The sequence below is a fragment of the Coregonus clupeaformis genome, unplaced genomic scaffold, assembly GCF_020615455.1.
Source record: "Coregonus clupeaformis isolate EN_2021a unplaced genomic scaffold, ASM2061545v1 scaf1263, whole genome shotgun sequence".
NCBI lineage: Eukaryota > Metazoa > Chordata > Actinopteri > Salmoniformes > Salmonidae > Coregonus > Coregonus clupeaformis.
The window spans coordinates 130,689-156,909 of record NW_025534717.1 but is presented as its reverse complement, the minus strand read 5'-3'; the positions used below and the strand labels follow the sequence as shown (position 1 = coordinate 156,909).

Below are 26,221 nucleotides of genomic sequence, written 5' to 3'. Positions count from 1 at the left end.
CAAAGCAGTTTGGAACGTGCACCCCTGGACCAGGTGCGCTCTGATGCCGTTCTTCAGCGTTTGGTTGAAGCGTTCCACCCCTCCGTTAGCTTGTGGGTTGTAGTAGGCCGTGCGGATGTGTTTGATTCCCTTGTTGCTGAGATATGAGGAGAACTTCGGCAGAGGTTAGCTGGGGCCCATTGTCCGTGGTAAGGGTGAGGGGTAGGCCCCACCTTGTGAACAGGCTGTCTAGGATGTCCACGATGGCCTGTGCTGTGACAGTTCCGACAGGAACCACTTCTGGCCACTTAGAGTGGAGGTCATACACCACCACCAGGAAGCGCTGATGGTGAGGGACTGCGTGTCCATGGATCTCGCCACAGATGTCCAGTTGGATGTGCTCCCAGGGGTGGGACGGCCATGCGAGAGGCTGCAGGGGGGTGGGGCGGACTGTCCTGTTTTCCCACTGAGGAGGCATGCAGCACAATCCCTGACCAGGGCTTCAATGTCGTGGTCGATGCCTGGCCACCACACAAGGTCTCGACATCGCTGTTTGACCTTGACTATGCCCAAGTGACCCTCGTGCGCCATGGATAGAACACGCGCGCACGCAGGCCACTCGGGGACCACAGTGCAAAACCCTCGAGAGACACAGACTTCTTCCCAGCAAGAAAGTTCAGTGCTTCACTCTGGCGAAAGTCGCCAGCTCTTCCGGCACATGTGCTGGCCATCCAGTGCGTATGTAGGTGCGCAGGGTAGACAGTGTGGGATCCTGTTCCGATGCTTGCTTCAGCTCCTCCAGTGAGACGACTGACTGAAGAGGAGCGTAGAGCATTTGTACAAGCTCTGTTTCGTTGTCGTCTGGCAAGACGGTTGGAGTAGGAGCGTCAAAGGAGCGTGAGAGGAGGTCTGCCACCACGTTATCCCTCCCCGGAGTGAACTTCAGCTGATAGTCATACTGTCTGAGGCGGTCGGCCCATCTGTGCAGCCGAAGTGGCTTGTGGCCAGTTCCTGATGCTGACAGTAAAGCGTTGTGAGGGACTGGTGGTCGGTTCGGGAGTGTGAACAGACGGCCATATAGGTAGAGGTGCCACCTTTCGCACGCCCAGACACAGGCCAGTGCTTCTCGTTCGCCCACAGAGTACCGTTGTTCTGTGGGGCTCAGGGCCCTTGAGGCGAAGGCGACGGGCCTCTCAATGCCATTCTGCAGCTGTGAGAGGACAGCTCCTAGTGCTCCAGCTGAGGCGTCACATGTGACAATGGTGTGGCAGACGGGGTCAAAGTGAGCCAAGACTGGGGCTGTGGTGAGCTGGCTCTTCAGTGAGCGGACCGCGTCTGAGCAGGCTGCCGTCCAGGCCCATGGCTCATCCTTCTTGAGGAGCTGGCGAAGGGGCGCTGTGGTCTGAGAGTAGTGGGGCAGAAACCGGAGGTAGTAAGCTGTCATGCCCAAGAATGAGGCCACCTGAGAGGCTGAGGTCGGTTCCGGGGATCCGGTGGACGGCTTCAATGTTCGACATGAGTGGGGCAATGCCTTTGGCCGACAGGCGGAAGCCCACAAACTACGACGGCTGGAGCTGCAAAGGTGCACTTTCCACCGTTCAGGGTCAGGTTGTTCCGCAGTAGAGCACTGAATACTCTGTGGAGTCGATAATCATGGATGTGGAGGTCAGGGCCGTGGACCACGATGTCATCCAGATAGACCGCCACCCCAGGTATTCCAGCGAGGATGGTGCTCATCACCTTCTGGAAGCAGCTGGGGGCGGAGCTAAGTCCAAAAAGGCATGCGTGTATATCTGAACACGCCAGCGTGTGTGACAAAGGCCGTGAGGTCTCTGCTAGCTGCATGGAGGGGTACCTGAAGATAACCCTGACGAAGGTCAAGCTTCGTGAAGATCGTGGAGCCATGGAATTGTGTGGTCAGCTCCTCAGCTGTAGGCAAGGGTACTTATCCGGGACAACGGCCTTGTTCACAGCACGGAGATCCACACAGGTCCGGATTCCACCGGACTTTTGGTTGCAATGACCAAGTTTGAAATCCAGGGGGCAGCGTTGACTGGCTCAATGATGCCTGCATCCAACTGTGACTGGAGATCTTTGTGACATCATCACGCAGTGCAAAGGGAATGCGCCGCAGGGGGCTGCATGACTGGGGTCACTTCCGGATTCACTAGGGGCCTGTGAGTAAAGGCTGTGAGGCAGCCCAGTCCATCAAACAGAGTCGGCCAGTTCTGTTGCCATGTGCAGGTAACCTGGTAGATAGCTGACCCACTGTCATCTCTCAGTGTGAATCCCAAGCCTGTGAAGAGGTCGAGGCCCAGGAGGTTGGCACCCCGCTTTGCAACATGAAATGTGAATGATGGCAGATGTTTGGTGCCGTAGTGTACTGGGACCTGGAGGGTGCCTACAATGTCTATCTTAGATCTACCGTACCCACACAGGGCAGTGGAGGGCTGTTGGAGTGGTAGGTGACTGAAAAACTTGTAGTAAGTGGCAAGGTTGAGCAACGACACCGCAGCGCCAGTATCCAGCAGCAAAGGCAAACCCACCTCACCCAGCTGCACAGTGCATGTCCTGAATGACACATGGTTGGTGGAGACGGTTCGGATTTCCGTGTGTTCATGTTGAGAGTGAGATGAAACGAAGGGCCTGTTCTGGGTGGAGCTAGTAGCAGGGGCAGAACGACACACTTTCGCAAAGTGATTGTATTTTGAACAGTTCTTGCATATTTTCCCACGGGCTGGGCAGTTTGAAGCCCTTGAATTGTGAGAGCTAGCCCCACAGTTGCCACAGCTAGTTCTGTTTGTTTGTCTGTGTGCCTGCTGCACGGGCATGTCGGTGTCTGTGTCCATGCAGCTATCGACGCTGGGGGGCGTGCGCAGCGCGTGATCGTTGTAGTGCGCCTGCTCGGGCTGAAGCTGCTGTGTGAGAATGGCTGGGGGCCGAGTGTATGCTGCAGAGCTGTCTGTTAGCATAGAAGAGCATTCCAACGCCGCTTCAACCTGGAGTGCTATTTTAATAGCTCCATCTAGTTGTAAATTATCCGATTCCAAAAGCAGTTTCTCCCTTGTCTTTTCACATAACGTCCCTCTATCAACTGATCCCTGATGATCTCGTCCTGAAGTGTCCCGTAGTTACAAGAGCTAGCCAAATCCCTCAGATTAGCCACGTAGCTTTGAATGGACTCACCCGGCCGTTGGTGTCTCTTCCGTAGCCGGTAAGCGTCGGAGGAGCACTCGCTCTTTCCCGGCGAAGTGGTTCCGTAAGAGGCTGACTGCAGCAGTGAATGTAGGAGCCGATCCAAGCGCTCTGAAAATCCTCTGTCCCTCTGTACCAAGGCAGTGACGGAGCAGTGCTGTCCTCCGCTTGTCGGAGATTGTAGAAAAAGTCCATAGCTTCTAAATAAGTGTTAAAACTATCAAGCCAGTTATTCCACGGGACTGGAGGTTCGCCAGGCACGGCGAGGAATGGTGCTGGCGGTGGTAAACTGAATTCAGCCATCTTCGTCGCCAATGTTATATCTAGCCTAGTTGTAAAAGAACGGACATCTGCACAGTTTCACATTGAACATCACTCTGTCGTTTAATGACATGTGCCACGCATTCTGACAACCCATTCATCCGTAACGCAGCACACTGTCGTAAACCATAACAACGTACAGTACGACGTACAGCACGTCGTACCATACATAACAGCTATTACATTATTTTAGCCAGCTCCGGTTATTATTTTGGATGTAGGCTATATGCCCATCATGGAACGAGAGATTAGATAATCCGTTGACACTCGTATTTAGAAACATTTACATTATTTCCGTGTAACAATTGCTTGTTTTCCCTTTCGTTTGATTAAAAAACAAGCTACCCTTACCCTACTACAACGAAAGCTGGTTCAACAACAATACGTCTGATGATGTCTTTCTTATCCTGGCCATGCATTCACCAAGTCGCCTATCCATAAAACGTTTCTAAATGGTCTACTAATGAGGCTTTTGCCGACATGCTTTGATATTCATTATTCACAATTCAGATAGGCCTACCCTGTCCAGTTACCAAAGACACGCTCCTCCAAACTTATTAAAATATTTCTGTCCTATAATGCAGGATCAACGGTAGGCCTAGGCTATATTTTGCTTATTGAGAATGTGCCTCACACAAACAATACAACTTAAGGGAGCCTTGTATTTTTTATTTTATAAGTGCGATACCTAAAGGCCTATACTCATTGAAGCCAATTATAACAATGTTGACTTAACATTTACGTCATTTAGCAGACGCTCTTATCCAGAGCGACTTACATTTTTTTTTTCATACCCCCTGTGGGAATCGAACCCACAACCCTGGCGTTGCAAACGCCATGCTCTATCAACTGAGCTACATCCCTGCCGGCCATTCCCTCCCCTACCCTGGACGACGCTGGGCCAATTGCGCGCCGCCACATGGGTCTCCTGGTCACGGCCGGCTACGACCGGCTACGGTTGACTTAACACGCCAAACATATTGAGCAAACACTGGATGTTTTTTTTTTTTTTTTTCCTGTTGCTATCATTCCCTACTTATGCTATTGAATAAACTGTAGTATTAATCTACAATGGACTAGGACAGAATATTCCGTGCCCCCAGCCGAATTGATGAGTTGAGTTGATGACAATGCAAAGACCTTCAATAACCTACAGAATTTGAGAGAAACACATGCAGCCTTGATTGGCCAGTGAGTGACCAAGTTATCCTCACACCTACAACTTGTTTATTCATCAAAACCCAGCCATTTCCTGCCACCGCCAGCTATTGCACTCATAATTAGCTGTGAAAATAGCAAAAATATTTGACACACCCCTCAACCTACAGTATTAGAGCTATCGCCAGCGCTTACATTTACCATTGCATTACATGCTGACCACACTGCCCGCGTTGCGTGCATCAATGAGCGCCTGCATACCCAGGCGCTAAAATAGAACTTGGTTCTATTTTGATGCTTGAGGCGCTGCAAATCCCTTCTCTCCCATCTCCTCATTGTTTTTTTAGGTGCTTATTCCCACGTGGGTGATTGAAAGATGAACTGAGGTCCACACTCCAGTCAAAGTTGGTTGCCAAACTCCATATAAGATTACTAGAAACTAACTAGGTTTCCCCTTTTATCTGTGGATTAATTGTTGGAGTAGAGAACACACGATTTTGTGTGACTCAAAATGGGTCAAAATTCTACAAAGATCTACAAAAAAGGACCAGGGCAAATTAGCTAGCAACAGCAAGCTACCTAGCTAAATGTCCATGAATGTTTCATGTGTTTTGACCAGTCCCCAAATTAATATAGTTGGTTCAGAGTTTGTTTTGATATTTCAACATGCGTGTCCTGATCTTGTCTGGTGTGGATGGACAAAATCAACATGCGTGCGATGCCGCACGTGCATGCCCGGTCTAGTCAGCATCTTAGGTTTGTTAAAATAAAGGCCATAGTCTCTTACAACATGGCTTTTGACCCCAAATATGGTGCATTTGTTAGATTTAGCAAAACATAGGAGGTCCATATATAATCCCTTTGTATTCACTAAATGTGTATCTTCAGGTCACAAGCAGGATACTTTACATGGGTGTGTAAATATTTGCCTTTCCAGAAGGACCAACCTAGCCTAACATTTAGAATCGTTCGAGATTCCCCTGCACAGTCTTGTGTAAACACACATCAGCCACTGCCTTCTTGGCAAATGTTTCAGGGAGGGTTAGGCACAGGTAAGGGACACATACCCATACTTCTCTGCCAGCTCACGGGCCTCATCTTCACGGACTGCCCTCTGCTCCTGCAGGTCACACTTGTTGCCACAGAGTACAATGTCTGGATTCTCGCAGTAAGCATGCATCTGTAATTGGCCTGAAAAAGAGAATAAGCCAGTCATCAGCCCAACAGTCCCGATTTAAAGATAGTGGTTAAGACACTGCACACACCTTTAGATGTCAATAGGAGACTCAAGAGATTGTACATGTAGATTCTGACAACCACAGAGGACTTACTCATCCAATTTCTGACATTGAGGAAACTCTGCTCATTGGTGAGGTCAAACAGGAGGAGGAAGCCCATCGCATCTCGGAAGAAAGCTGTTGTCAAACTCCGAAACCTGACACCACACAAGAAAAAACACCTTGTAAAGAGCTTCATTCAGCTTGGAGAAAGTAAGCATTTGAAAGCTGCCAACAACTAGCTGAGAGCCAGTGAGGGCTTGAGCAAGAGTGTCAGTGGGAGATGAGTTTTGGATTGGCTTACCTCTCCTGTCCCGCCGTGTCCCACAGCTGAACATGAATCCTCTGTCCTCTGCCTGCTGCCCCGTCTGGACCATTTGATTTGTATACCTGTCAGACAGAGACAGAGTTATATATAATATATATATATATATACAGTGAGGGAAAAAAGTATTTGATCCCCTGCTGATTTTGTACGTTTGCCCACTGAAAAAGAAATTATCAGTCTATAATTTTAATGGTAGGTTTATTTGAACAGTGAGAGACAGAATAACAACAAAAAAATCCAGAAAAACGCATGTCAAAAATGTTATAAATTGATTTGCATTTTAATGAAGGAAATAAGTATTTGACCCCCTCTCAATCAGACAGATTTCTGGCTCCCAGGTGTCTTTTATACAGATAACGAGCTGAGATTAGGAGCACACTCTTAAAGGGAGTGCTCCTAATCTCAGTTTGTTACCTATATAAAAGACACCTGTCCACAGAAGCAATCAATCAATCAGATTCCAAACTCTCCACCATGGCCAAGACCAAAGAGCTCTCCAAGGATGTCAGGGACAAGATTGTAGACCTACACAACGCTGGAATGGGCTACAAGACCATCGCCAAGCAGCTTGGTGAGAAGGTGAGAACAGTTGGTGCGATTATTCGCAAATGGAAGAAACACAAAATAACTGTCAATCTCCCTCGGCCTGGGGCTCCATGCAAGATCTCACCTTGTGGAGTTGCAATGATCATAAGAACGGTGAGGAATCAGCCCAGAACTACACGGGAGGATCTTGTCAATGATCTCAAGGCAGCTGGGACCATAGTCACCAAGAAAACAATTGGTAACACACTACGCCGTGAAGGACTGAAATCCTGCAGCGCCCGCAAGGTCCCCCTGCTCAAGAAAGCCCATATACATGCCCGTCTGAAGTTTGCCAATGAACATCTGAATGATTCAGAGGAGAACTGGGTGAAAGTGTTGTGGTCAGATGAGACCAAAATGGAGCTCTTAGGCATCAACTCAACTCGCTGTGTTTGGAGGAGGAGGAATGCTGCCTATGACCCCAAGACACCATCCCCACCGTCAAACATGGAGGTGGGAAAACGTTATGCTTTGGGGGGTGTTTTTCTGCTAAGGGGACAGGACAACTTCACCGCATCAAAGGGACGATGGACGGGGCCATGTACTGTCAAATCTTGGGTGAGAACCTCCTTCCCTCAGCCAGGGCATTGAAAATGGGTGGTGGATGGGTATTCCAGCATGATAATGACCCAAAACACACGGCCAAGGCAACAAAGGAGTGGCTCAAGAAGAAGCACATTAAGTTTCTGGAGTGGCCTAGCCAGTCTCCAGACCTTAATCCCATAGAAAATCTGTGGAGGGAGCTGAAGGTTCGAGTTGCCAAACGTCAGCTTCGAAACCTTAATGACTTGGAGAAGATCTGCAAAGAGGAGTGGGACAAAATCGCTCCTGAGATGTGTGCAAACCTGGTGGCCAACTACAAGAAAGGTCTGACCTCTGTGATTGCCAACAAGGGTTTTGCCACCAAGTACTAAGTCATGTTTTGCAGAGGGGTCAAATACTTATTTCCCTCATTAAAATGCAAATCAATTTATAACATTTTTGACATGCGTTTTTCTGGATTTTTTTGTTGTTATTCTGTCTCTCGCTGTTCAAATAAACCTACCATTAAAATTATAGACTGATCATTTCTTTGTCAGTGGGCAAATGTACAAAATCAGCAGGGGATCAAATACTTTTTTCCCTCACTGTATATATATAAGGTGAATGCACCAATTTGTAAGTCGCTCTGGATAAGAGCGTCTGCTAAATGACGTAAATGTAAATGTAAAGTTATTATACCCATATAAAGAAGTGTGAGGTCATCTGGCTATGAGGCCTAAAAATATATTTTCCCATTAGTCATCCTACATATATTATATTGCAACCCAAAGAGAACCTAAACATTTAGATGGAAAATGTTTGCCCTGATAATCTCTACAATATACACAGCATGAGTGATTATGCCTAAATTACCCTGGTGTTTGGTTATGTGGTGTGAAGTGTTTATTTTCTAGGAGGGTGCTGCTGAACTAAAGTGATATTAGTCATCCTTTCCTGGTCTGGGAGATTCCTGCAACACCCACACATAATACTACATCTGCAGGTTCATATGTTTCAGACCCCCCCCAAAAAAAGAAGAGTTATACCGCTCTATCTTTTGCACTATGAGGAGTAATGTTTTGAAGCTCCTACTTACTTTCCATGGTTAATAGTAAACCTGCACTACAAAACATTTCACATGGAATAATTGGCCATTTCAAATGTTAACTCTTTCAACCAAGCAGCATACTAATTGGTCATTACGGGTGGCAGGGGAGCACCTGTATGTGAATAATTAAATTAATGGTCAGACACACGCAAATGTTTTTAATGACAAATTGTATGACTAGGGCAATCAACTTACCACTCGTTTTTCTCTGAAATCAATGCCCACTGTAGTGATGAATTTGGAGTTAAACTTTTTGTCTGTGTACTGGTAGAGAAAGCTGGTTTTCCCCACTCCAGAATCACCAAGGGCTAGGAATTTGATGAGGTAATCATAGTCCCCATCAGACATAGTGAGTGCTTATTTCAGACCTGAAAACCAGACAAAGAAACCAAACAATGAAGGAAGCAATTTACAAACTGTGCACATATCCTGATACAAATTTAAAACAGAGACTGTAGAAAATAATTTGTAAACTACACTATATATACAGAAAAGTATGTGGACACCCCTTCAAATTAGTGGATTCAGCCATTTCAGCCACACCTGTTGCTGACAGGTGTATAAAATCGAACACACAGCCATGCAATCTCCATAGACAAACATTGGCAGTAGAATGGCCTTACTGAAGAGCTCAGTGACTTTCAACGTGGCACCGTCATAGGATGCCACCTTTCCAACAAGTCAGTTCGTCAAATTTCTGCCATGCTAGAGCTGCCCCGGCCAACTGTAAGTGCTGTTATTGTGAAGTGGAAACGTCTACGAGCAACAATGGCTCAGCTGCAAAGTGGTAGGCCACACAAGCTCAGAGAATGGGACCATAAAAATCATCTGTCCTCAGTTGCAACACTCATTACTGAGTTCCAAACTGCCTCTGGAAGCAACGTCAGCACATGAACTGTTCGTCGGGAGCTTCATGAAATGGGTTTCAATGGCCGAGCAGCCGCACACAAGCTTAAGATCACCATGAGCAATGCCAAGCGTCAGCTGGAGTGGTGTACAACTTGCCGCCATTGGACTCTGGAGCAGTGGAAACACGTTCTCTAGAGTGATGAATCAAGCTTCACCATCTGGCAGTCTGACGGACGAATCTGGGTTTGGCGGATGCCAGGAGAACGCTACCTGCCCCAATGCATAGTGCCAACTGTAAAGTTTGTGGAGGAGGAATAATGGTCTGGGGCTGTTTGTCATGATTCGGACTATGTCCCTTAGTTCCACAGTGAAGGGAAATCTTAACGCTACAGACGATTCTGTGCTTCAACTTTGTGGCAACAGTTTGGGGAAGGCCCTTTCCTGTTTCAGCATGGCAATGCCCCTGTGCGCAAAGCGAGATCCATACAGAAATGGTTTGTCGAGATCGGTGTGGAAGAACTTGACTGGCCTGCACAGAGCCCTGACCTAAACCCCATCTTACACCTTTGGGATGAATTGGAATGCCGACTGTGAGCCAGGCCTAATCGCCCAACATCAGTGCCTGACCTCACTAATGCTCGTGGCTGAATGGAAGCAAGTCCCCGCAGCAATGTTCCAACATCTAGTGGAAAGCCATTTTTATTTTCTTTTTTAAACCTTTATTTAACCAGGTAAGCCAGTTGAGAACAAGTTCTCATTTACAACTGCGACCTGGCCAAGATAAAGCAAAGCAGTGCGATAAAAACAAAAGAGTTACATATGGGGTAAAACAAAACATAAAGTCAAAAATACAACAGAAAATATATATACAGTGTGTGCAAATGTAGCAAGTTATGGAGGTAAGGCAATAAATAGGCCATAGTGCAAAATAATTACAATTAGTATTAACACTGGAATGATAGATGTGCAAGATATGATGTGCAAATAGAGATAATGGGGTGCAAATGAGCAAAATAAATAATATGGGGATGAGGTAGTTGGGTGGGCTAATTTCAGATGGGCTGTGTACAGGTACAGTGATCGGTAAGGTGCTCTGACAACTGATGCTTAAAGTTAGTGAGGGACATAAGAGTCTCAAGCTTCAGAGCAAGTTGCAGCGGAGGGTGCAGAGCTGGTGGCCGGGGTAGTGGTAGCCAGGTGGAAAGCATGGCCAGCCGTAGCAAAATGCATGTTGAAATTCTCGATTATTGTAGATTTATCGGTGGTGATAGTGTTTCCTAGCCTCAGTGCAGTGGGCAGCTGGGAGGAGGTGCTCTTATTCTCCATGGACTTTACAGTGTCCCAAAACTTTTTGGAGTTAGTGCTACAGGATGCACATTTCTGTTTGAAAAAGCTAGCCTTTGCTTTCCTAACTGCTTGTGTATATTGGTTCCTAACTTCCCTGAAAAGTTGCATATCGCGGGGGCTATTCGATGCTAATGCAGTACGCCACAGGATGTTTTTGTGCTGGTCAAGGGCAGTCAAGTCTGAGGAGAACCAGGGGCTATATCTGTTCTTAGTTCTGTATTTTTTGAATGGGGCATGCTTATTTAAGATTGAGAGGAAATTACTTTTAAAAGAACAACCAGGCATCCTCTACTGACGGAATGAGATCGATATCCATCCAGGATACCTGGGCCAGGTCAATTAGGAAGGCCTGCTCGCTAAAGTGTTTTAGGGAGCGTTTGACAGTGATGAGGGGTGGTCGTTTGACCGCGGACCGGTTACGGACATAGGCAATAAGGCAGTGATCGCTGAGATCCTGGTTGAAGACAGCGGAGGTGTATTTAGAGGGTAAGTTAGTCAGGATGATATCTATGAGGGTGCCCATGTTTACGGATTTAGGGTTGTACCTGGTAGGTTCGTTAATAATTTGTGTGAGATTGAGGGCATCTAGTTTGGATTGTGGCTTTAAGAACTGGTCTTCTAGTGCGTTGGGTACAGAGAATAAAGGGGGCAGATTTCCGGGCGTTGTAGAATAGATTCAGGGCATTATGTACAGACAAGGATATGGAAGGATATGAGTACAGTGGAGGTAAACCTAAGCGTTGGGTAACAATGAAAGAGATAGCATCACTGGAGGCACCGATTGAGCCGGTCTCGGCGTGTATGGGGGGGTGGAACAAAGGAACTATTTGAGGCAGTTTGAGAGGGACTTGGGGTTCTACAGTGAAATTGTATAATAAGAACTAACTGGAACAGCAATAGGCAAGGCATATTGACATAGGAGAGAGGCATAAAGCATCACAGGTGTTATTAGAGAGAGCTAAGACAACAACTGGTAATGGTGATAAAGTTTGGGCCGAGGCTAAACAGATAAACAGGACACCGTGTAAAGGAACAGTCCAGCAGGCATCAGCTGAGTGATCATAAGGTCCAGTGAACAGCAATATGTGAGTCCGAGAGCAGTTCGAATTTGTGCCACAGCACAGGCGAGCAGGAAGAAGAAGGCTTCCCAGAAGAGTGGAGGCTGTTATAGCAGCAAAGGGGGGGACCAACTCCATATTAATGCCCATGATTTTGGAATGAGATGTTGGACGAGCACGTGTCCACATACCTTTGGTCATGTAGTGTATTTCAAATTCAGACAAATGTAATTAAATCATGAGCACATTTTCAGAGTGTTGATTTTTCTGCTAGCAGGGTAGAGTGCCTGCGAAACAGTTAATCCAAGGACAAACATTTTAGAACTATGTTGGAGACAGACACGCCTGTCTGTCTGTCTTTTGAGAGTCTAGCCTACAGCTCTTTTGTCATGGTCATGTTGTAAGTATTCTGACACAGTAACAGGAAACACACATTTTTTATCTGAAAGAAAACTAAATTTGCCTCTAAGCATGTTCAATAAGGAAACAGAAAGGAAATACTCAAACTCAGATCCTGCTATAGCCCCATCCGAGGTAAACTTTCACTTGCTTGCTTGGTAAAAGTGGATAGTCTCCTATTTGGGGCAACTGTTACAGATTGAAATTCTACATGAGAGGATTAATTGGCGATAATTAGGCAAATAAGACCAAGAATTACGCAATTGATCAACGGACTGTAAAAATTCACAAGAAAAACTAGTTCTTCCATAGAGTTGTCAAAATTGAGTTCAAATTGTATTGAGCGTTGTCTGGGCATCTGGAGTTTTCACTGGCATGATTGGTCATGGTCCATAAATAGTTTGTGTAAACAAATCAGAATTAATCAATGTGTTTTTGATAGATACAAAATGTATTACACAAAGCTATAGTGCCATGCATTACTACAGAGTTATTATATCATAGCTAGAAAGTTGACGCCTGTGAATGAGAAAGAATATCGTGGACACAAGATGAGCTGAACACAGACACCCATCAAATTATATTCAAGGGAACAAGCTGGGTGTGATTCCCACTGAAAGCAGAGTCCATCATATGACCACAGCATGGAAAGGCATTCAGACACGTCCCACATTCTTTCACTCTGTCCAGCGCTAAAACCCTCATCCTGAGCAATAAGCTGCTTAAAGTCTGGAGCAAAATCAAGTTCTGTGATGAACACACTGTGACTGGACTTGCGGCACCCCATCTCCAGCCTCTCTGAGCTGTTCACCAGTGGGAAATGGAATAGCCAGGCTTACATTCTAAAAGGCTTGTATATGGACAGACTTACTAGGCTTCACCGCACAACTGCACAGTACTACCTGCACACACTAATCGATTGACCTCGTCAAGCAAAAAGGACAGTCAACTGTGTTATTTTACAAGTAAATGATATGTCTCAAATCTCTTGGTCGCCAGGCAGTTCATGTTGCTATAAGTGGACACAATCTGGCCAGCAGGGACACATTCACAGAGGCTTTCCCCAGAGAAACAGGCACCCAGGCTTGCGGGCAGCCCTGCTTTTTCGAAGGTTAGGATCACTGAGGCGGCACCAGTCGCCTCCAATGGTAATCAGATTAACTGCAAAGGTTCATGTGAAAGCAGGCTGCTACAGAGGATGCTAATCATGTAGGCCAAAGGCTTACAGTCTCTAGTGAAAGTCTACAGACCCCTTGCACATTTAGCAGCCTTAAAATTGTATCTAAAAAGGGATAAAACAATTTTTTTTAAACATCTTACTGATCTACACAACCAGTGCCTGCAACCTGGTTCAGGTTATCAGTCAACCTACCAGAGTAGTTACAAACAGCACAGGAATGAAATCATCAACATGTATTGATCACATCTTTACTAATGCTGCAGAAATTTGCTTGAAAGTAGTATCCAGATCCATCGGATGTAGTGATCACAATATAGTAGCCATATCTAGGAAAACCAAAGTTCCAAAGGCTGGTCCTAATATAGTGTATACAATAACTTTTGTAGTGATTCCTATGTTGTTGATGTAAATAATATTTGTTGGTCCGTGGTGTGTAATGAGGAGCAAACAGACACTGCACTTTACACATTTATGAAATTGCTTATTCCAGTTACTAATAAGCATGCACCCATTAAAGAAAATGACTAAAAACAGTTTAATCCCCGTGGATTGATGAGGAATTGAAAAATGTTATGGTTGAGAGGGATGAGGCAAAAGGAATGGCAAATAAGCCTGGCTGCACAACCGATTGGCAAACGTATTGCAAATTGAGAAATCATGTGACTAAACTGAATAAAAATAAGAAGAAACTACACTATGAAACAAAGATAAATGACAAAGAATGATAGTAAAAAGCTTTGGAGCACCTTAAATGAAATGTTGGGCAAAAAGGCAAACTCAGCTCCATCATTCATTGAATCAGATGGCTCATTCATCACAAAACCAACTAATATTGCCAACTACTTTAATTATTTTTTCATTGGCAAGATTAGCAGACTTAGGCATGACATGCCAGCAACAAACGCTGGCACTACACATCCAAGTATATCTGACCAAATTATGAAAGACAAGCATTGTAATTTTGAATTCTGTAAAGTGAGTGTGGAAGAGGTGAAATAATTATTGTTGTCTATCAACAACAAGCCACCGGGGTCTGACAACTTGGATATTGCCACTCCTATTTGCCATATGTTCAATTTAAGCCTAATGGAAAGTGTGTGCCCCCAGGCTTGGAGGGAAACAAAAGTCATTCCGCTACCTAAGAATAGTAAAGCCCCCTTTACTGGCTCAAATAGCCGACCAATCAGCCTGTTACCAACCCTTAGTAAACTTTTGTAAAAAATTGTGTTTGACCAGATACAACGCTATTTTACAGTAAACAAATTGGCAACAGACTTTCAGCACGCTTATAGGAAAGAACATTCTACAAGCACAGTACTTACACAAATGACTGATGATTGGCTGAGAGAAATTGATGATAAAAAGATTGTGGGGGCTGTTTTGTTAGACTTCAGTGCGGCTTTTGACATTATCGATCATAGTCTACTGCTGGAAAATCGTATGTGTTATGGCTTTACACCCCCTGCTATATTGTGGATAAAGAGTTACCTGTCTAACAGAACACAGAGGGTGTTCTTTAATGGAAGCCTCGCCAACATAATTCAGGTAGAATCAGGAATTCCCCAGGGCAGCTGTCTAGGCCCCTTACTTTTTTCAATCTTTACTAACGACATGCCATTGGCTTTGAGTAAAGCCAGTGTGTCTATGTATGCGGATGACTCAACACTATACATATCAGCTACTACAGTGACTGAAATGACTGCAACACTTAACAAAGAGCTGCAGTTAGTTTCAGAGTGGGTGGCAAGGAATATAAGTTAGTTCTAAATATTTCTAAAACTAAAAGCATTGTATTTGGGACAAATCATTCGCTAAACCCTAAACCTCAACTAAATAATGTGGAAATTGAGCAAGTTGAGGTGACAAAACTGCTTGGAGTAACCCTGGATTGTAAACTGTCATGTTCAAAACATATTGATACAACAGTAGCTAAGATGGGGAGAAGTCTGTCCATAATAACGCGTTGCTCTACCTTCTTAACAGCACTATCAACAAGGCAGGTCCTACAAGCCCTAGTTTTGTCGCACCTGGACTATGGTTCAGTTGTGTGGTCAGGTGCCGTAAAAAGGGACTGTACTGTAGGACCTGTCTTGTTGATTGGGTCAGAACAGGCCAGCATGACTGTTGTGTGGTCAGGTGCCGTAAAAAGGGACTGTAGGACATGCCTTGTTGATTGGCTCAGAAAAGGGCAGCACGACTGGCCCTTGGACATACACAGAGAGCTAGTATTAATAATATGCATGTCAATCTCTCCTGGCTCAAAGTGTAGGAGAGATTGACTTCATCACTACTTGTATTTATGAGAGGTATTGACAAGTTGAGTGCACCGAGCTGTCTGTTTGAGCTACTGGCGCACAGCTCGAACACCCATGCATACCCCACAAGACATGACAAGACACAAGAGGTCTCTTCACAATCCCCAAGTCCAGAACAGACTATGGGAGGCGCACAGTACTACATAGAACCATGACTACATGGAACTCTATTCCACATCAAGTAACTGATGCAAGCAGTAAAATTTGATTTAAAAAACATAAAAATCCACCTCATGGAACAGCAGGGACTGTGAAGCAACAAACATAGGCACAGACACATGCATACAAACATGGGATGTTAATTGCTTAATTAACTCAGGAACCACACCTGTGTGGAATCACCTGCTTTCAATACTTTGTATCCCTTATTTACACAAGTGTTTTCATTATTTTGGAAGTTACCTGTATGTTGCCTTAAGAGTTGGGCAAAGTTGGTACAATCTTATTCAAAATTATTCACAGCTGTTGTGTGAAGACACACGCAATCAATACATATTTTTTACAATTAGGAAAATGTTATATAATTTTAATTTATTTTAAAAACGTGGAAAAGGTTGTGTAGATAGGTAGGGGAAAAAATCTATTTGAATCCCTTTTCGGATTAAATTTTAAGGCAGCAAAATGTGAAGACTGTGCAAGGGGTGTGTAGACTTTCACTAGGCACTATCATCAAACTGCCTATCCTTCCCTAAGCTACAGTCTGTAGACAATAAACAAAAGCCTAAATTACATATGTGTATCTAATTATGCAAAATGAGTTTGGTTTAGTTTGTTTTTACTGAAATCATTTTTTTGAAGTGTGGGGTAAGAAGTAGTAGGCTTCTTTAAATAGGTAGGATAGGACAAAGAAAGTTAAAAATAAATAAAACAATAACTAATTTCTAGAAAAGTCATGTCATGAGACTAATCTTATCACAGCTTCTATAAGGAAACCTGAATGACTGTGATGAAATGTGTTGCAGATGAGCAGCAAAAGAAAGTTGTTGGAGGAAGCCTACTACAGTGACTGCAGTATGAAATATTTTAACAAGGTGTGAAATACAACCTTGCAAGTTAGACATTACAGCATCTTGAGTAGGCGTTCTGCACTTGTTTTTGAGTGAAATCACAGCTATACACTGACTGGCTAGTTCTACCTCTCTGCCTGTCACTGATAGCAGGTAAACATTCATTCAGATTCCCTACACTTATGTTCATGAATTTGTTCCCACATCAAGGAAGTTGTTTACGGTCTGACTCTGTATAAAAAAGGCTGTTCAGTAGCAAGGAGAGGCTGGTCACCTGCCTGGCATGTAATGTTCTTATATGAATTACATGCTTCACAAATGATTTGATTCACATCGCTGCCCCTGCCTGGTTCTAAAACAGAAGACCCTATTGCCTTTTTTTGTGCTATTACACAAACAAGGATCAGCCTTAGTCCTCTTCCCAATAGGTGTTTCAAAGTTGTTATTGTATGTTTACTTTCAAACCTAAACTTCAAGTGAAAGTGATTAAAAGAGAAGGCTTTAGGCAAAGCCTTGTTCTCTGGTAGTGCTAATTTCACACTAGTTAGAGGAAGGGCCACCCAGATTATGAGCCAGCAAGTAGAACAAAGCCTTTCATCAGACATTCTCAGAACAGTAGAGCTGAAGTACCCACCCTGGGCAGTTGTCCAACTCTAATGGTGAACTCATCGAAGGAGGAGGCGGATATGCAGATGACATGAATTTAAGCAAACTGCACAAGATGAAGGGTGTTGCAGCACCACAATGCTACAGCACTCATCTCAGATATGTCTTGACAGAATGACTTGCCAACATGCATTTGAAATATTATCAGGCTTCATGTTCAGGGCTGGAGGCAGTATTTTGTAACATCATTTTGTATACATCTGTAAGTGAAGAGATGTTATTTTGATGATGAGGAACGGTTTACAGATTATGATGGGCGGCGGGTAGCCTAGCGGTTAGAGGATTGGGCTAGTAACTGGAAGATCGCTAGCTCGAAGACACAACCCTAATTACTCCAGGGGTGCTGAACAATAGTGACTCTGGCCATGACCCCACTCTCCGAGGGCGTCTCAGGTGGAGTGTGGATATGCAAAACACACATTTCCAATTCATACATGCATATTAATACACACTTGTACATGTGTGCAATTCGACAAATATAAACACCCACCAAATTATTATTTGATTATGGTTGCGGTTATCAGTAGAAACATTTCAGACAATGTACCTGGGCACACACACACACACAAAGAAAATTGATTAACTGACACAAAACCTACTTGAAACATAAACAACATCTAATAACCCTCAGCTCAGTTTGTCATCATGTGGTTGTCTTGACTGGTAATGTTTTACTCTACCATTGACACTGTTTAATAAGCATAATTCAAGCTCAATTGCGCAAATCTCAGACAAGACAGAAGTCGCTGCATCTTTGAATAGCTGACAGCTGGAAAGTAAACTAAAGACAACCCAATTTATTCCAAATGAAGTATTGGATAATCATGTCCAGAATGTGTTTGAACCTTGAGAAAATAAAAATAGATGAACAGAGACCTACAACTACTTAAAAACGTTCATTCTTGGTTTGGTCTGAGCTGTTTTTTTCTGCATGGCATATCTCCAGCTAAAATGCAAGACCGGTATTCCTATGATACCACACCAAGTTAGGGAGGTAGACACCTGGTGATGTTTCACCAGCCAAATGGATACAGGTTTATGGATAGATAAATGTAGTCAATACAAGGGTAGTAATTATGATGTCCCATTACACGTCTACAGTTTCCCTCTTCATTGTTCCTTCAACTGGAACAAAGTGTGAGGGAAAACTATTAAATAATACTGTAAGTTGTGCTGTATTCAACACTATTCTAATGTGAAAACCTATTTGCCAGTGTTAGTTGGCACAGACCTGTGTAGCCTTTATTAGCTTACTACATTAAGTTGACTGCACTCTCAAACAGTGCCCTTACAAAAAAGATTGCAGTTAGAGTGCAGTATAACTGCATTGCAGTTATTCTGCAATTACTGCGTCCAAAAACACCAGTCGACTGCAGTTAATGCACTTTTACTGCAGTTTCAAAACTGCAATCTTTTTTTGTAAGGGTCATCAAATAAATGTTTTGAAGGGGAGGATTAAATTGATACACAAGACAACGTAGCGAAAGCAATGTGCACCACCAGGAGATAAATCTTACCTTTCTAACTGATGCTGAAGGCTTAAAACGAATGTGATCAGGAAATGTTGACATCAATTCCCAATGGAAGTGTAGTATTGTTACCCTATCAAGTACAGGCTGCACGAAGCCTATCCTGTGTTACAATGTAGGCCTATCTAATTTAAGAGTTCACCTCCGATTTCGGATTCACTATAAAAATGGCATACATCGCATGTTGTAAAAACACAAGAACTCTCATTGCACTTTCAGTAGCCTTGGCTTCAAGTAGGCCTAGTAAATGTGAGCAGGAAATAACTTCGTTTCACTGCAGCCTCAGTGAAAATATATGTGGTCGTTATACGATAATGTAATCCCATCCTGAGAAAAATGTAACATGTTGCAGTTACAGCTGTCGAGAGAAACAAATCCGCTAAACAGCTCCATATGTTGAGACACATTTATTACGGTAACTTTCGAAAAATTCAACTTACCAGTGTCTGCGCTTCACTTTATTCCTTGGTGTTTCGTGTAGAAGCGCCCTATCAAAAGCGATGACAATTGGTTGATTTCTTAAAAGAGCTCACTAAATTGAGTTGACTAAACCTGTTTGATGCATTTGTTGCATTAACACTCTTCACAATGTAACATCACTTCCCGTTCAGTTGAAGTAAGCCAGCCCCTCCCTCTCTCGCCAACGCATAAAAGACCTCCGTGGGAGTTCGGAACGGAAAAATACCTTTCCTGCGCAGGAGTATTATTTTGGAACTAAAATGTGAATGTTGTGGCTTGAGAAAAAGAGCTGTCGATCCTTTAAAATGCTGGTGTTAAAAACAAGTTAGAAAGTTAGGAAGAATGTTATAAGGTACATGTGTAGTGGATTGTAAAGAACTTGCAGTCGGATAATTTTCCTCAGTTATTTGATTGCATAGGGTGGTACATATAATATAATTCCCTGCCTGATCCACAGGTGCTTTACTTCTAACAGTAATAAGGGCAAAATGAGGACACCAAGTGGTTCCTTGAGCAAAGTTCAACCTGTGGTGGCGGTGATAAGATATTCTTGCTGACAATACTGTAGGCTTGACATTTACAAACCTACCCTGACATATAGTAGTACAAGGGTTTTATTTGACATTCAATTCACATGATCTGTAATTTACACACAAAACCACAAATCAACTGAAATTATTAATTGACAAACACTTCTGCTAAGGCCACTGACTGTCCCACATTCTCCTACACAGTTCTATTGACTTCAGACTGTCCAGGACTCTCAGGCACATTGTTGCTGTCTCCAGACTGTCCTTGGCTCTCGGGCCTCCAATTGTCCTCCGGTTGACTCAAAGTCTCTGGAAGATAGTTATTGTGCTGGGGCTCAAACATGGGTCTATATATATATATAAACACCCCCAGCAACTCCTAGCACAGTGGCCAAGGCTATCTGTGCAAAATGTATCCTTCGTCGAAACATGTTCTCTCTGGATCAGGAGTCCCACCTACACTTGCATCGTTGATCCTGGAAGAATAGAAGAGATTACCCAAAAGTTTTGCCTTGCATTGTCACTGATGTTGTACATTACGTTTTTGCAGGAAGCACACATAAAGCCTTCATCATGGGGCACAATTGTGCAGTAGAATGTCCTATCATGACATACACGATATGCCACATTTTAAATCTCGTGACATTACCAAGCTGCTACATATACAGAGGAGGAAATGTAAGCATTTGTAAAACATTGTGTGCATGATGCAGTATTAGTAATGTAAACTCGAACCTCAGCTAGATACAGCATGCCATAATAATGACATGAATCCTGTATGTCCCTGTGGTGGTATGTCAGATTCTTTGTAACATGTGACATTGCAAATCTCCCCACTACACTTTTACACGAATGCTAATTGGTTATCCTAACCTGCTGCGTAAATTCTAACCTGTTACAAAAAGTAAATTTTTACCAAAAGCTATAACGTTATGCCTTCTATACAAAACTGTGGGTTGTTAGCCATAGCTAGCTAACTAGCTAGTGAGACACAAATCTTATATTGGTTTCATAATTGTTTTAACATAACTCACCACGATCTTTTATGAAGTGTGTGGAGACCAAAACGTCTAGCAATTCCAACAATTAAACAACTGACGTTGGCTAGCAAGCGACATTTGGTTTAAGTGCAAAGGTCGAACATGCATCTACGGCGAATGAAAGGGGACAAGATGAACGACAACAATAAACTGAAATGCGATTTGCCATAAAATGCATATTATAATTGATAAAAGAAATGGTATGTTCTATAAGTGGTACAGATAACATTCTAAGCTGTATAACTTTACATCACCGATATGTAACACACGAATGTTATCTTGACAATCGCATATCCTTTGCAAGGAAACGACTGACGTCATCTACCTACGAGCACAAACACGGAACTAATTTGGATTTTGGTGCTGCTCGAATTAGCTACATTCTCTAATATGTAGTTAGTTTTAGTTTATCTAAGTGATGGAAAAGATTCGTGCACGCTTAAATATCGGAAGCAAAGCAGAGCCTGTTAAACTGAGGAAACGAAAATCCCAACTATATAGTAAAGAAGATACATGTCCTCTTGATAATGGTATATGTCCTGTTTGGTATAGCAGCTATCATACAGTGGGGGGAAAAAGTATTTAGTCAGCCACTAATTGTGCAAGTTCTCCCACTTAAAAAGATGAGAGAGGCCTGTAATTTTCATCATAGGTACACGTCAACTATGACAGATAAAATGAGATTTTTTTTCTCCAGAAAATCACATTGTAGGATTTTTAATGAATTTATTTGCAAATTATGGTGGAAAATAAGTATTTGGTCAATAACAAAAGTTTCTCAATACTTTGTTATATACCCTTTGTTGGCAATGACACAGGTCAAACGTTTTCTGTAAGTCTTCACAAGGTTTTCACACACTGTTGCTGGTATTTTGGCCCATTCCTCCATGCAGATCTCCTCTAGAGCAGTGATGTTTTGGGGCTGTCGCTGGGCAACACAGACTTTCAACTCCCTCCAAAGACTTTCTATGGGGTTGAGATCTGGAGACTGGCTAGGCCACTCCAGGACCTTGAAATGCTTCTTACGAAGCCACTCCTTCGTTGCCCGGGCGGTGTGTTTGGGATCATTGTCATGCTGAAAGACCCAGCCACGTTTCATCTTCAATGCCCTTGCTGATGGAAGGAGGTTTTCACTCAAAATCTCACGATACATGGCCCCATTCATTCTTTCCTTTACACGGATCAGTCGTCCTGGTCCCTTTGCAGAAAAACAGCCCCAAAGCATGATGTTTCCACCCCCATGCTTCACAGTAGGTATGGTGTTCTTTGGATGCAACTCAGCATTCTTTGTCCTCCAAACACGACGAGTTGAGTTTTTACCAAAAAGTTCTATTTTGGTTTCATCTGACCATATGACATTCTCCCAATCCTCTTCTGGATCATCCAAATGCACTCTAGCAAACTTCAGACGGGCCTGGACATGTACTGGCTTAAGCAGGGGGACACGTCTGGCACTGCAGGATTTGAGTCCCTGGCAGCGTAGTGTGTTACTGATGGTAGGCTTTGTTACTTTGGTCCCAGCTCTCTGCAGGTCATTCACTAGGTCCCCCCGTGTGGTTCTGGGATTTTTGCTCACCGTTCTTGTGATCATTTTGACCCCACGGGGTGAGATCTTGCGTGGAGCCCCAGATCGAGGGAGATTATCAGTGGTCTTGTATGTCTTCCATTTCCTAATAATTGCTCCCACAGTTGATTTCTTCAAACCAAGCTGCTTACCTATTGCAGATTCAGTCTTCCCAGCCTGGTGCAGGTCTACAATTTTGTTTCTGGTGTCCTTTGACAGCTCTTTGGTCTTGGCCATAGTGGAGTTTGGAGTGTGACTGTTTGAGGTTGTGGACAGGTGTCTTTTATACTGATAACAAGTTCAAACAGGTGCCATTAATACAGATAACGAGTGGAGGACAGAGGAGCCTCTTAAAGAAGAAGTTACAGGTCTGTGAGAGCCAGAAATCTTGCTTGTTTGTAGGTGACCAAATACTTATTTTCCACCATAATTTGCAACTAAATTCATAAAAAATCCTACAATGTGATTTTCTGGAGAAAAAAAATCTCTATTTGTCTGTCATAGTTGACGTGTACCTATGATGAAAATTACAGGCCTCTCTCATCTTTTTAAGTGGGAGAATTTGCACAATTGGTGGCTGACTAAATACTTTTTTCCCCCACTGTATTTCTAGCAGACTGAGCAAATGTCAAACTGATGTTGATGATAAAAGTAAGAATGGAAGCGAAGTTTACATTGCTTATTTTGAAAGACAAACGCTAGCTTAGCTAGCTACATCAACTTAAATTGAAGTAGGCAACAGGTGATCCAGGAGCATGCAATTGTACTTGCAGTTTCAGAATGCTTCAGTCTTTCAAATGACTGGTTGATAATGCATTTAATTACCAATGCACATCTAACACAGGCAGCCTAACTGGTGGAGAGATATCTGACATGTTTTTATTTTCTTCTTCTCCTTAGGTGTATTGGGGGTCAGTGTCTTCACTGTGGCATTTCGTCTCATTAACTGCTTCCTGGTCCAGACCAGCTTTGTCCCAGATGAATACTGGCAGTCCCTCGAAGTCGCTCACCTTATGGTTTTTGAATATCCTTGTAACAAAAATCATTTGAAACTTTAAGTAGTAACCTTCTAATAACTGTCTTGTGGACAATAGTATGTGTATTCTGCTAAATCCTTAATAACTTCACCTATGGCTATTTGACGTGGGAGTGGACAGCAGGTATAAGAGGGTTCTCCTACCCTCTTTTCTTTGGAGCTATATATAAGATATTGCACTTCTTCACCTATGATGCAGTTCAACTCTTGGTAAGTCATATTTGTACATCATCTTTTGCAGCAACTTATAGTGCTGATGCAAAATGCATTGGATGTGACCCCATTGTCAAAATCTGTACGGTATATATTGTGGATTCTGCAGGTATGGCTACCTCGAGTTGTGCAGGCACTGCTTGCTGCATTGGCTGATATTAAACTCTACTGTCTTATCCAATCACTGGAGCATTCTGACGTTGCCAAATGGACGGTAAAAACAACATGCACTTCTTTGTGTCTCATATCCTTTTGACTTATTGTAATTCTGGGTTTGTGGGCTGAAACCTTGTTACAAAGCCTCTTTCTCTTTTTTGTTGTTGTTGTTGTCACTAGTACCTCTGCCAGCTCAGTTCTTGGTTCACATGGTACTGCTGCACCAGGACCCTGACCAACACCATGGAGACCACACTCACAACTCTGGCTCTCTATTACTATCCTCTGCCTGGCTCTAAAACACACAACAGGTAGGACCTACACAACTCCAACATAAAACCATTTCACATAGTGTGCATCTGTAAGTATTTCCCACTACACGGCAAGTTACAAAATGCCTTTACAAAAAGTATTCCTTTTAGTAACACTCCGTTAATAACATTCTGTTTAAAACTGATTTTGCTTGTTTTCTTTCGCAGTACAAAATATTTGATCCTGGTTGCCTTGGCAGTCATTGTTCGTCCGACAGCCTTGATTGTGTGGCTTCCTCTGTTGGTGTACCACTTCTGGCAGGAAGATAACAAGCTGAAACTCATAACTCACCATTGCCTTCCCATTGGGTGAGTGCTATGATTTGATAAAGACCATTGTGCCTTAGCTGCAGAGTGAGGTTTTCACGACATACATAATGTATTCTTCAATTATTGGATGAGCCTCTCCTTCATATAGGGCTTTAACTCTTGGGATTTCAACTCTGATTGACTGCATGTTCTATGGAAAGGTAGGAAAAGCATTGTTTAAAAATAAAATTTTAAAATAGGTAATTATAAATCAGAAGATGTAATGTCTGTGTTAATTAACACAAGTGCCTTAAACCATTTTCTCTCGCAGTGGACCCTGGTGCAGTACAACTTCCTGATGTTTAATGTTTTTCACAACGTGGCTGAGTTCTATGGCTCTCATCCATGGCACTGGTACTTTACTCAGGGCTTTGTGGTCGTCATTGGCCCTCATCTTCCTTTCTTCCTATATGGATGCACACTGGCTTCAAAAAGATACAGAATCATGTTAATAACAGTAGTCTGGACATTAATGGTTTACAGGTATGGTCTTTTTCTTTTGTCTTTCTATGTTGTGTGACATGTAAAATGCACTTACTGTAATTTATGGGCCAAAAACATCTGTACATTAGACTGTTCATATCATAAGGAATTTCTGAATTTGCATGTTTTTCTTCTCCATGCAGTTGTCTTGCGCACAAGGAGTTCAGATTCATCTACCCTGTTTTGCCTTTCTGCATGGTATTTTGTGGTGAGTGCTACAATTTCCAGAAAGATTCCAATGACTGCAAGTAACCAAACTGCTAACGTACAGTCATACCCTATGCACGACATGGGGTCCTCGTTTATTGCAGGGATAGCTTTGGTGAATCTGAGAACCTGGAGACGGCCTGCCGCATGTGCCTTATTGGTCTCCAACCTAGTCCCAGCCCTGTACACAGGTCTGCTTCACCAGCGAGGCACACTGGATGTCATGGGTCACCTCCAGACCCTGTGTGACGACAGCGATCCCTCAACCCCTCCACTGCCTGAAGTCCTCTTTCTAATGCCCTGTCACTCTACACCTTTCTACAGGTAGGCAGTCCATTTTTTTCATGTTTTTGCCTTATTTACTGATGGACCTTTTGCATGAGTAAGTGCTGTGACAAGCTTAGCTACAGAGGCAGTGCAGTAAATAATCAATATACATTGTTTTTGTAGTCACATCCACTGTCCAATGAAGATGCGTTTCCTAGAATGTCCACCAGATCTCACAGGAGACAAGAGCTATGTAGATGAAGCTGAGAGATTCTTTGCTGATCCTCATCATTGGTTGAGGACCTCATTCCCTTATAAGTCAATGCTGCCAACCCACCTCGTGTTCTTTGATGTTCTGGAGAAGGTTAGATACTCTGCATTTTGTAATTCAAGACTAATAATGACTAATGGAAAGCTCCTTCACTGTTACAATAATTTGTATTATTTGCTTTTTCTGTCCTCAGGAGATCTCTGCATTCTTGGACGGGAGTAGATTTATGAGAAGTACAGAAATATTCCACACTCATGTTCCTGAAGGACGAGTTGGAAAAAGCATCCTAGTTTATCAAAGGCACTGAACACAAAACACTGAAGAGAATACATTTGTAAGAAGCACAATGATTTTCCTTACTCATGTATCTTAAGGATGAGTTTGAAGAAGTATCCTAGTTTACAAAATGCACTGAACAGAACCATCTTGACCATTGGTACGAGCCATTGGGAAGTTAATCAAAATGGATCTGTATTGTAAAGGAATAAATTATCAAATGGAATAACGGATTGATCTTTTAAACGCTGAAAATAATGCAACACCTAGCCAGAC

The 26,221-nt window shown here is 43.3% G+C and overlaps 2 protein-coding genes across 5 annotated transcripts; one reads left to right on the top strand and one right to left on the bottom strand.

The window, feature by feature from the left end:
* Positions 1–5,417: 5,417 nt before the first annotated feature.
* On the bottom strand, positions 5,418–19,501 carry LOC121540896 (ras-related protein Rab-27A). The gene is made up of 5 exons (XM_045217881.1): positions 19,264–19,501; positions 8,669–8,841; positions 6,235–6,320; positions 5,985–6,088; positions 5,418–5,844 (listed from the first exon to the last, which is right to left on the bottom strand). The coding sequence occupies exons 2-5, from the start codon at positions 8,819–8,821 to the stop codon at positions 5,696–5,698; spliced, it is 492 nt and encodes a 163-aa protein (XP_045073816.1). The 5' UTR covers positions 8,822–8,841; positions 19,264–19,501; the 3' UTR covers positions 5,418–5,695.
* Positions 19,502–21,174: 1,673 nt separating this feature from the next.
* LOC121540895 (GPI mannosyltransferase 3) lies at positions 21,175–26,169 on the top strand. 4 transcript variants are annotated; one of them, XM_041850024.2, is made up of 12 exons: positions 21,176–21,382; positions 23,317–23,440; positions 23,545–23,662; positions 23,775–23,879; positions 24,002–24,132; positions 24,301–24,441; positions 24,551–24,602; positions 24,713–24,795; positions 25,068–25,132; positions 25,236–25,455; positions 25,582–25,762; positions 25,863–26,169. In XM_041850024.2, the coding sequence occupies exons 1-12, from the start codon at positions 21,271–21,273 to the stop codon at positions 25,974–25,976; spliced, it is 1,446 nt and encodes a 481-aa protein (XP_041705958.1). In that variant the 5' UTR covers positions 21,176–21,270; the 3' UTR covers positions 25,977–26,169. The 4 variants fall into 4 exon arrangements, with proteins under 4 accessions (XP_041705959.1, XP_041705958.1, XP_041705957.1 ...); XM_041850023.2 differs by having other exon boundaries at positions 24,713–24,924; XM_041850025.2 differs by lacking the exon at positions 25,863–26,169 and having other exon boundaries at positions 21,175–21,382; positions 24,713–24,924; positions 25,617–25,744.
* Positions 26,170–26,221: the final 52 nt, after the last annotated feature.

Bases quoted from the DNA above. Each gene is read 5' to 3' on its own strand.
- LOC121540896 (XM_045217881.1), bottom strand. From the start codon at position 8,821: ATGTCTGATGGGGACTATGATTACCTCATCAAATTCCTAGCCCTTGGT. The intron at 6,321-8,668 runs GTAAGTTGATTG...TCTGTCTGACAG, and splicing joins ATTTCAGAGAAAAACGAGTG to GTATACAAATCAAATGGTCC. The intron at 5,845-5,984 runs GTAAGTCCTCTG...TCTCTTTTTCAG, and splicing joins CAATGTCAGAAATTGGATGA to GCCAATTACAGATGCATGCT.
- LOC121540895 (XM_041850023.2), top strand. From the start codon at position 21,271: ATGGAAAAGATTCGTGCACGCTTAAATATCGGAAGCAAAGCAGAGCCT. The intron at 23,663-23,774 runs GTAAGTCATATT...TGGATTCTGCAG, and splicing joins ATGATGCAGTTCAACTCTTG to GTATGGCTACCTCGAGTTGT. The intron at 24,925-25,067 runs GTATGGTCTTTT...TTCTCCATGCAG, and splicing joins TGGACATTAATGGTTTACAG to TTGTCTTGCGCACAAGGAGT.